The sequence below is a fragment of the Leptonychotes weddellii genome, chromosome 3 (assembly GCF_054177405.1).
Source record: "Leptonychotes weddellii isolate Sample4059 chromosome 3, ASM5417740v2, whole genome shotgun sequence".
Lineage (NCBI taxonomy): Eukaryota > Metazoa > Chordata > Mammalia > Carnivora > Phocidae > Leptonychotes > Leptonychotes weddellii.
Genome location: NC_138371.1, coordinates 119,644,734 through 119,655,362, shown reverse-complemented (window position 1 = coordinate 119,655,362; position 10,629 = coordinate 119,644,734). Strand labels below are relative to the sequence as shown.

Below are 10,629 nucleotides of genomic sequence, written 5' to 3'. Positions count from 1 at the left end.
CCTCACGTTCTGCCCCATCTCCCATTTTCGTTATGATGAGCTTTATTTGAATTTCCAGACGCGTCCAGAAAAAAAACAATGATCAAGGGATTTGGGATCCTGCTGCAGACTAGGAGGTTGTTTTGGTCAGAGAGACACCTGGTGGCTCTCGAGATAGAACACACTGTCCTGCAAAAGGACACTTCTCTTGCCCCAAGCATGCCATGGGGGGCCCAGCTTCTCCTGCTGAGAGCACCGGGTGTCACCTTTGCAGGGAGGGAGGTGGGCCTGGTAGGACCAGAGCCAAACGGACTTGAACACCTTTCCCAGCCTTGTCTCCTGCACAGTCAGCTGGACTCCCCTGAGCGTGGTCCCCCCATCTGTGGAAATGAGACCTGATGCCTATCATTCTTAAGATCATTGTGAGGACAGGGTGAGCAGGAGAGACAACCCACTGGGGAACCAGCACAGAGCCATTGGCCTCGCCTCCCCGTCTTTGATTATTGTCTGTCTCCTCCTGACCTCACTGGGACCTGGGTATCTGTGGGTTCACAACAGCTGCATCCCCAGCTCACTACAGCACCGGGAGATCAGGGAGCTGGGCCCCTGGGGGCAGACAGGCTTTGCTCCCTCGGGGTCTCAGCGTGATCCACCCACAGAGGACCCCCTCCACAAAATCATGTTCATGGGGTTTCCTTTTGGGTGCTTTCCCCCACCTTATATATTTCCCTATGTTCAAATTTTTGCTATAAGCAGTTATTAGGCTTACATTAAGTAAGACGAAATAATGGCCATTTCCTTTTCCGAGGAAGAAAATGTTAGATTTCCTTCAATTCTTGTTTTCATCTTAGCCCATGGATGATTTCACATCTGTTTATTCGTCTTTTTGAATAGAATAAAGGAGACTCAGGGATTTCGTGGCGTTATTAACATTCTCGTACCCTATCCTGTAATTTCAACCATTGTCATTGTCTTCACACAAAGGAAAACGGCAGATAAATAGACATCTCCCTCCGGAATAAACCCACACAGTGGTGTTTACGTCCCTGCCCATGTTGTGTGTGAAAACTCAGGAAGCAGAGTGGTTTCATTCCCACCAGCTCCACAGTGCACCCCAAGCCAGATCAGCGCTCCCACATACAGGGTCATCTGCAAAGGGAAACTGAGTCAGCATGATTGCTTGCTGAAAGCATTTCTTTGTATTATGCACTTCTTACGTGTTTTCTTTAAACAAAAGATGCGATTTAAGAAAAAGTTTTATGCAGAGTAGAACTTTTCTAACTCAAGAAGTATTTATATGCATTAGGGAATTTACCTGCTGAAATATTGACATGAATTTTTTTAAGACAGAAGATTGCCACAAGCTGGGGAGGGGGGAGGAAGGAGGGAAGGGACAGAGGGAAAGAGAGAGAGAATCTTAAGCAGGCTCTATGCCCAGCGTGGAGCCCGACACAGGGCTCGATCTCACGACCCTGAGATCATGACCTGAGCCGAAATCCAGAGTAGGATGCTTAACTGACTGGGCCACTCAGGCGCCTGTTGATGTGAATTTTTTTAAAGCCAAAAAAAAAAAATCCGTCTCTAATTCAAATAATCTTTTTCTAATTAACCTATTTGATGGGCTGATTTTGGTTTATGCTGGATTTTCTTAAAATAAAGGGCACTTTATTAATCTTGGTTTCTTAGCAAACTAGCAGAACAATTTGACTATTTTTTGCCATGTCAATTGGAAGGTGCCGTCTTTACCAAAAAACTAGATTATCCATTTACTTAAAAGGTTACCCCATCACAAGGCTTTACTAAGATCTTAAAGACTGAAAACTTACCAGGAATGGATAGACACTGTGATTTCTTCTGGTGCGTGTGGAATGGTTATCAGGGAGATTTGCTCATGTTTTAGAAGGATGTATTTTTTAAAGCAATGGAATCCCTTGCTAACGTGGTATCAACCCTCTCTTCCCACAAGGGGACATGCATACAGCATGAAATTCCCATACGTGGGCATCCAGAAAAACAGTCCAGCATGCCTGGCATGAAGCGCTACGTGGTGTGCTGGATGGACCGTGGGGCAAGCAAGTGGGACAAACCCCTGCCTGGTTCTCCCTGTGGTCATAGTGAGCCAGAAAGATATCACCTCCATGATTCTGCAGGGAAGTGCTGACCTCAGGATGGCCAGAGCGGGGGGAAAATCCCAAATCGGATAAAGGATAGGTTCCCCGCACGTCTACGGAACCTACAATTAGGGCAGAATCCTGAAGTCCTACAGTTTGTGTCTGTGACTTCATAGTGTCTATTTCCCTTTTTAGGAAGGTGATCACATGTCCCAGTTTGCCCGGAGAGTCTCGGTTTAGGCCAGTTGGCCTGGCATAATTATTAATAGCACCCCTTTCACTCTTAAAAGCGTCCTGGTTTGGATGATAAATTACCCTGTCACCTCACCTTTAGCTGGAGCTCACTCAGGGCCCCCTTGCCACCCCAAGATGCCCGCAGAGCCTTCCCAGCAGAGTCCTTTGGTCCAGACATTTCTACTACTCCCCCTGCCCCACTCCTTTGGGGCCAAGGGACCCAAAATATAGCCCTCCTGATTAAAATGTGTATGTCTGAGATAGCCTTTTGTTGACAATTTCTGTCAAGCAGAGAAGTGCATCGAATGGGGCAGATCGAGGCCTGTGTCTGGCCCAGGGGGACAGGTACGCAGACAGGGGCTGTCCTCCAGAGAGTTCTCCCCACACACACACTGAGGGACAGGGGCTTGCAGGGTGCTGGGGCGGGGGGCGGGGGGGCGCAGATCAGAGGGTCTGGCCACCGGCGCGGGCCTCCACAGTGAAACCCGACCCTTCTCCGCCCCCGCCCCCCTTGCAGAAGAGGCCTTGCACTGGCCTCAATTATGCTTCTCGCATGCACAGAGCCAGCCAGAGGCAGCCTTTAGATGAATAAAAATAAACTTTATTCTAATACAGCATGGAAAGTTTTTGAAACAGGAACTCCTCTTATCTGACACACAAAAAATTCTTACCCCCTGAACATCTAAAGGTTATATTCTGTACAATTATATAAATATTTTCACGGCCATATACACATGAGGTTTATGGTCCTAAAAAGCCTTTGTGAAATCTATACAATTAGATCCTTTAGACAATGATTAACCTAGTTAGAAAACAAGAAACCCTCCTGAGCACAGCCAGGAATAAAGGAAGGACAGGGCAGGAAGAGGCCCGAGGGAAAGGAAGACTGAAAACGACAGGAACACAATGGAACCCACTGCAGGATTGTAGGGGGTAAGACCCAGCAACACGAGATTATAGGCAAAAATGGAAACAAACCATCCCAGGGAAAGGTGAGCTGATCCCGAGATCAAGTTTCATTCCAAGTCGCTAACAATGAATCGATCACCTGGCAGACTTGTTCTTCTAGGAGCAGGTGGCTTTTTCCTGTTTATTCCTGCCAACTGATATTCTGGTGGCAGCCACCGCGGAGAAAAGACTTCCCTATTCTGGCATGTGTGCGGGCTGTGCGATCCTGGGCGGGATACCCAGCCTCTCTGAGCCTACCGCCCTGCCCGTCCAACGTGGACAGCAGTATCTACTTGGCTGGTTTGTTGGGAAGATTACAAGTAGCCTAGAAAAAGTGCTTACACTGTCCCTGAAACATAACTGGTACTCAATAAATAAAACTATTTTGTGTGTGATAAGGGCTCTCTCTACCTTAAAATTTATTTTCTTTCTACTCGTGTACTACCATGTGGTTCCGCCAATCACCGCCGACTTGACTGTCTAAAACCGGCCCCATTCCTGCCCCTCTGACTTCCTACAATCACAAAGAGCCACTGAAAGTGTGAAACACGCTCTCCCTTGGGGCAGCAGTGGTCACTCCTTTCCTAAGGCGCCGGCCCCGTGTGCACAAGCAGAAGCTGCTGGAGAGTGTGATTCCCTCTTCTTCGGGTACGCGTTTCCGTGCAGTTGGACACCAGCAGGAGCACCACGGACGTGAACTCTACTGAACTCCGCGAGCTGACAGTCCCATAGCAGACCATGTCACTGAAGCTCCTGGAGGTGTGCAAGGCGGTCTGGCAAGCGCACACACCTCCCCGCGGGACGCGGTTTCAAGCACGACAGGCCTCCGCATGTCCCAAGGACCTGGACCCCACAGGAGGCAGGATTTCCCAGGTCTCAGGCTCTGAGACCCTCACTCCAGCGGGGCGGCAACAATCCACAAGAGCACACCATTCCGAGGAGCGAGAAGCCAGGACTCCGTGGCCAGGGGGCACACAGTCAGGAGAGAACTCTCCTCAGCCTGAAGAGAAGCAAGGTGGGCTCTCTGGCCGGCGCGAGAGGGAGCAGATGCGGGCCTGAGGGCAACAGCAGGGATCACTAGGGTCCTGCTGTCAAGAGATCTGGCAGGGGTGGGCTGGGGTGGGCTGGCCCCAGTGTTAAGAACAGAAAAGGAAGAGACGATGCCGGCAGACATCAGTGGGGTGTATTTGAGGTAAACTGTGGTCTCAGATATGCAACGCATGTGGGTGTTGTCAAAAAGAACCCAACACAAGGCTTCTCGTGAGTTCTAAGGAAAGGCCCAGCTAAGTTTTTGGTCCTGGTGAGATTTTCCTCATTTTATAAGCAGTCATTCCAAACACTAAAGCAGAGGTCTGCGAGGAGGGCTGGCTGTCCTCTCCTCTGCTAGAGTCCAGCAAGGTTCCCGACAAGCCCAGGCCAACAGCATGGTCAGCCCGGGAAGCCTGGCCCCTGTGCTGGTGGGATCCAGGCACAGGGGGTGGGGGTGGGGGTGGGGGCGGGGCCTACCCAGGAGCCACATCTGGACGTGGCACATGCTAGGAGGGATGACCAGGAATGTCCAGGGAGTCGAAGTCCCCATGGCTGGAGGGGAGCTTCGCCCATCCTGCTGCTAGTGCTGCACCTGTTTGGCCTGAGCCTCGGCCACGGGGAAAGCCGGGCCGGCTACTCACTGAGGAGACGGACCCCTGGCTCTGCACCCGCCTGGAGCTTTCAGATGCACTGCTCCTCATCTCTGTCATTCAGGAGCAGAGACCACTTGTCCCCACCATCATCAGCCGCAGCACTGTGTCGAGACAGCTTGTCGGACTTCAGGGAGGACAGAGACACCTGGCTGATGAAGCTGACCTGGTCCCAGGGCGTGGCCCTCGGGGAGTCCCGTCGCCGGTCATCCATGCCGATGTGCACGCTCACCTGCGACGCCGTCAGGGGCTTCATGCGGCCCTGGGCCTGCGCCTCATACCTCTCCAGGTCGGGCTTCTTATAGCTGCCAAGTGAGAATCCGGGAGCATTTGAGCCATTGTGGGCATAGGGGGTTTTTTTCGTTTTTTGGTTTTTTTTGAAGGATGGCGAAGAGCTCTCACCAAAGTCTTTCAATAACATATGGTATGGAAACCCCATGGATTTTAGGATTTTTAAAGGAGAGGGTATCGAGCTCCTAGGGTTCAGGTAAAGTTCGCCTGATTGAGAAACTTCTCATCCAAATGCCCGGCACAGTGTAGGCTGCCGTTAACTTTTGTTAAATGAAAGCACGAATAAACGTCTTTTCAAAAAAGGACAACTGATAATACACGAGGACCGTACATGTACGTGGCATTTACACGAACAGTGCAGATGGCTGGGAGGTGCTGAATGACCCCCTTGTGGCGCTGGTCAGGTCATGACGCACACCTGCCGCGGGGCACTGGGCACCTGCGCCCAGCACCTGCCCATCGCTAGCCCACGGGGCGGCTGGGTGGGGGGAGAAGGCCTAGCGAGCACCGCCTGTGGTGCGCGCTCCCGCCTTGAGGGACTCACCACTTGAGCTGCAGCGATGAGAGAACCACAGACACGGAGGAGGCCGCCATGGCCGCCGAGCCCATCCACGGCTGTAGCACGATGCCGATGGGCATGAAGACCCCTGGCCAAGGGAAGGACGACACTCACGCCACAGCTCAGAGGAGACGGTCCTCACCTTGGGCTGCCCCCTGTGAAGTTCCCCATCTTGGGGCGGCTCAGAAACCCCCACTGCTGTGTCATGACCATGTGCCCGCACGCCTCTGAAGTAGGCGGTCTCGGAGCTGGGCAGGGGGGTGCTGTCTAGGGGACTGGGGCCTCCCACGCACCCTGGTCTACCTGGGATAGTCCACAGGGGGCATCGTGGGCTTCAGGGGGAGCTGCAAGGGAACATGGAATCCCAGGGACCATCTTTGCAGCTTTCGTTTACCTTCAGAGACTTAGAAAGTGGAGAACATGATAAAACCAACTCTTTCTAAAATGTTTCTGCCCTGCCAGCCGGCCAGGCAGCCAGGCAGCCAGCGAAGTGGGCTACTCATTAAGTTGGGCAGAAACCCGGCAGGCAGAGAGAAGCCTTTCTGGCCGGCAGCTGGAGTCAAAGGTAACCTAGCGGGGGAGAGCCACCCTACCTGCGGCAATGGGTATTCCGATCAGGTTATAAATCAACGCCAGCACCAGATTGAGGCGTATTCTCCAGACGGTCCTCTTGGACAGGTGAATGCTAGCCACCACATCGAGCAAATCGTTCTGTAGGAGGAACACACGGTCAGTCAGGAGCTCTGTCCCGCGGCCCTCACCGCTTCCACAACCGGGACAACAGGGCACGAGAAGATACAGCTGAGCTTACTCTGATGAGGACAACGTCAGCAGCCTCAATGGCGACGTCCGTGCCTGTCCCGATGGCAATGCCCACATCAGCCCGGGCCAAGGCCGGTGAGTCATTGACCCCATCTCCCACCATGGCGACCTTCTTCCCTTCATTCTGGAGCTCCTGGACCTTGGCCACCTTGTGAGAAGGCAGGACCTCTGCAAAGACCTTGTTGATGCCAACCTAAAGGGAAAGGAAAACAGTCATCGAAAGAGAAATACATGCCAACCCCTGGTGTTGGCAAAGGATAGTGACCAGCAGCAGAAACCTGTGCGGCATCCTGCCCCCACTCCCTCCGGCCTCCAAGCCCAGTCAGCAATGTCAGTCACCAAACCCTAGATCCCAGGGCATGCCATCCCCGTGCCCCGCTTCCATGGTGGCTTTAGTTCTCCCTGCCCACCTCCCGGCCTCCCAATCCTCCTCCCTATCCCCACCGTGGTCTTTCCAGAACAGTGGTCAGCTGGTCATGTTACTCTCCTGCTTAAAGACCCAGTGGAACCCACTTCCCCTGGGATGACATCCACACTTCTCAGTCTGCCTCCCAAGCCTCTCTGGACCTGGTCTCTGCCCGCCTCCAGCCGTCGCTGCATTCTGCCCCTTTCAGCTTCCTGCAGCTCTCCAGCCCTTGCCGTGGTGCTCATGCTGCCTGCTCTGTCCTGGAAATGTCAGCTTCCCTTTCTCCAACCTTCTCCCTCTTCTTCAAACGACCACTCCTGACTCAAGCATTTCCTCCCCTGGGAAGGTGGCTCCAGCCCCTGCCACGCTGGGGTCAGTTGGCGGCTCCCACATGTCCTGTGCACTTTTCTGTTGCAGAAGCGAGCACTCAATTCCAGCCTGGCCACTGGTCACCCTTCCCCCGAGGACAGCGAGCTGCCGGAGCGCAGGCGCCCTCTTCACTCCTCTCTGGAGCCTGTCACATGGATGGTGCTTAGTAAGTGCTCACTGAATGGATAAGTAAGTTTTAACCAGGAAAGGAGGCAGTACTCAACAAGTCCATCATTAGCAAGGAAGGCCGCGGAGAGGTACTGCTGCTTCCCTTTTAAGAAGCAGTTCACTTGCAAAAGCCTATGGTGTACACACGTTTGGGGAGGGTGTGCAATTTCAGGAATTTGCACGGGAGGCCTCGCCGTGTGCGGGGTCGGGCAGGCATACAGCACGCACTTGGAAGTGAGGGACTCAGCTGTCTGTCCCCCGCACAGGGCGTGAGAAGAGCTGAGCGGACAAATCGTTCCCTTAACACAAAGCCTCGGAAGTCGTGTGTTTCAGCTCTCGAGCCATGATCTTTGTTTTTGCCCCATTGGAAAGACAGGCAGAGAGAATGCTGGAATTGCGTTTTCCAGGGCAGCAGCCTGTCCTGAGTTCAGACATCCAGGCCCCAGGGACGTGAGCTTGGTGACGGCAGCACAGTGGTCTCCCGTGGGACGCCGCACAGCTCGGGACAGAGCAGAGCGGGCGGAGCGAGACGCACGCGGTGGGGGGAGGCCAGAAGCAACGTGGAGCGCTCGGAGTACCAGCGCTTCCTGTGTTTCTTCAAACTGCCCCGGGGAGCTTAAAAGCAATGTCAAAGGGGGACGATCCCCCGCCCCCGGTCCCTGGCACACACCTGGGTGGCGATGGCTCTGGCTGTCCTCCGGTTGTCCCCTGTGATCAGAACCACGTCCACACCCATGCTCTTCAGCGTGTGCACGGCCAGGGCTGCCTCCTGCTTGACTGCATCCGCGATGGCGATCATGGCGCAGAGCACGCCTGCGGGAGACACCCTCGGTGAGGCCACAAGGGCGAGCACCGGGCAGCCCGGGGTCGAGGGGGCTGTGCTACCGGAAACAGTTTCCAGAGTGGAACGTCACATGTGAACAACAAAACGCCAAGTTACAGAACAGAACCCGGTTTTGATTTTGTTTTTTTAAAAATGACCTACATTTACAGATGCATACAAAAGTCTGGAAGGAATATGAAACGTTAACGGTGGCTCTCTAAGGGGTAGGACAAGGAGTCATTGCATTTTCTTCTTTATAGCTCTCAGGATCTCCCCAATTTCCTGCAAGGAAAAACTATTACTTTGCAGAGTGCCTGGCTCATAATAATAATACATGTTAGCTATTAAGATATGAGAAATAGAATGAATACAATAAATGTTACTGAAAAGTGACGGGTGTCCAAACAGAAGATCAGTCCTTCCTTTTTCTCTCCCTACAGAAAGCATTTGTTTGGGGGGCGTCTGTTGGAGCGCATCTTCACAGAGTGAGGCAGGAAGGCATTCGAGGACTGAGGTGTGGCAGAGCAGATGCGGGGGAGTGGTGTGACAGAGGGCACGGCTCCTCCAGCAGAGCTGGTTCTGATCTGAGGAGCCGAGGGGACTGCAGGTGTATAAGGACTTCGGAAAGGACACGGCGGAGGGAGCAGGAAAAAAAGAGTGGGAGACATATTTAACATATTTAGTTGAAGCATTAAAAATAATAATTTATGTTGCTTATCTGCATACAGTTTTACTTCTAATAAGCAGAAACTACCATTAACAAGGTAAGATTCCAATCATCTGAGGTGTAAAGGCCCAGACACACTATCTTGGGGAGCTCTGGGGAGGGGCAGCGATCTCATTACTTAGGTCCCTATGTGTGAAACGCCTGGACAGCGAGCTACTGCTGGGTGTGCAGTGATGGAGGAGGAGGAGGGTGATGGAACCGCTGGCTTGGACAGAAGCAGACAGTGATGGCGAAGGCAGCCGAGCTGCCTCACTCTCGGGGGGAAGTATGGACAGAGCGAGAGAGGACCTCCGGACCGAGAATGAAGTGAGAAACTGGCCAGGCAACCTTTTAGAACACAGAATTTAAATTAACAGAGAGGAAGATTTATTGGGGGGAAAAAAAGGAGAAAGTCTATTTTTGCCAGATAGCCCCAAGAAACTCCACTGCTGAGAGCAGAAGAAGGCGAGGGTGGGGTGGTACCGTCAATGGCCACCAGGATGGCCGTCTGGCCTTTCATCTCATGATCTGTCATCGCGTCACTGATGTCGCTGGAAATGGTTAGGCCGTTGCGCCTCATCCATTCGCGGTTCCCAATCAGCACAGAGAAGGTCTGGGGGGTCGCATCTGTTCAAAAGAGTCTGTGGTTATTCCCAAACAGTCCAATTTTACTATGAGAAAGGACTAAAAACCATGGAATCCTTTTAACAGCAGAAAGTCCCGTGTAACTGTTTTGAAACACAGTAGCTAGCAAGCACTTCTCATAACACCACCCTTAAAGGACCAGGGAAACAGTAATTAACGTGTGGAACGTCGGGGGGGGGGGGATCCAAATGGGGTGTGAAAAGGTACGTGCAGCGTGTGCAAAAATGGTATAAACATTGGGTAGTGTCCTTATTTGCCTTTAAGAGGTATCTGCTGGTTCCTTTTCTGCAGAGATTAGAAGCAACAAGTGTAGCTGGGTATAGATGACCCAAGGTGCGTCAGCAAATAACAAGTCTACTTCTGTGAAATGTTTAAAAGCTGTACCTCCTAAAAGGCCAGGTGAGCCTTTCTCCTGTCACCTTCTATGCGTGCTGCTAACCTAGGGGTCACCACACAGGCCAGTCCTGGTAGCTAAATGGAAGCGTCATGCTGGGGTCATGCTGGGTTCTGAATTACTAGAAGGTGTCAGATGGCTTCTAATGATACCCCAGTGCACTTAAGAGAAAACACCAGACACGGGCATTTTGGGTGCGGAGGGTGTCCACATTCTCGTGCTGATGGCTAGCAAGCTATCTCCAGAATCAGAAAAGCCGTATTCACTCCAAGCAGTACCCCTTGTTGGCTTGGGCAGACCACTTCCATCTGGCTTCCCTGCTGCTGCCAGCTCTGTAAATACGACACATGCCATCGGGGTTCTACAGCACGGGAGGGAGACTGGAGGAGCAAAAGCAGAATTCCCGTCTGTCCCCTTTATAGCTTAGAGAAGCAGCACTGACTTGGGTAAGAAAGAGGAGACTCAAGATTATGGGTCACAGAAGCAATACTCTAG

At 52.5% G+C, this 10,629-nt stretch overlaps 1 protein-coding gene across 6 annotated transcripts in view; it reads right to left on the bottom strand.

Annotated features, from left to right (window-relative positions):
• Positions 1-2,903: 2,903 nt before the first annotated feature.
• Positions 2,904-10,629, bottom strand: part of ATP7B (ATPase copper transporting beta) — a 73,719-nt gene continuing 65,993 nt past the window's right edge. For all 6 annotated transcript variants that reach the window (XM_031035773.2, XM_031035772.2, XM_081814882.1 and 3 more), the window contains 6 exons: positions 9,579-9,722; positions 8,237-8,379; positions 6,613-6,816; positions 6,395-6,512; positions 5,787-5,889; positions 2,904-5,256 (listed from right to left, as the gene is read on the bottom strand). In XM_031035773.2, the coding sequence (XP_030891633.2) occupies positions 4,983-5,256; positions 5,787-5,889; positions 6,395-6,512; positions 6,613-6,816; positions 8,237-8,379; positions 9,579-9,722 (986 nt within the window). In that variant the 3' untranslated portion in view covers positions 2,904-4,982. The remainder of the gene's footprint in view (positions 5,257-5,786; positions 5,890-6,394; positions 6,513-6,612; positions 6,817-8,236; positions 8,380-9,578; positions 9,723-10,629) is intronic.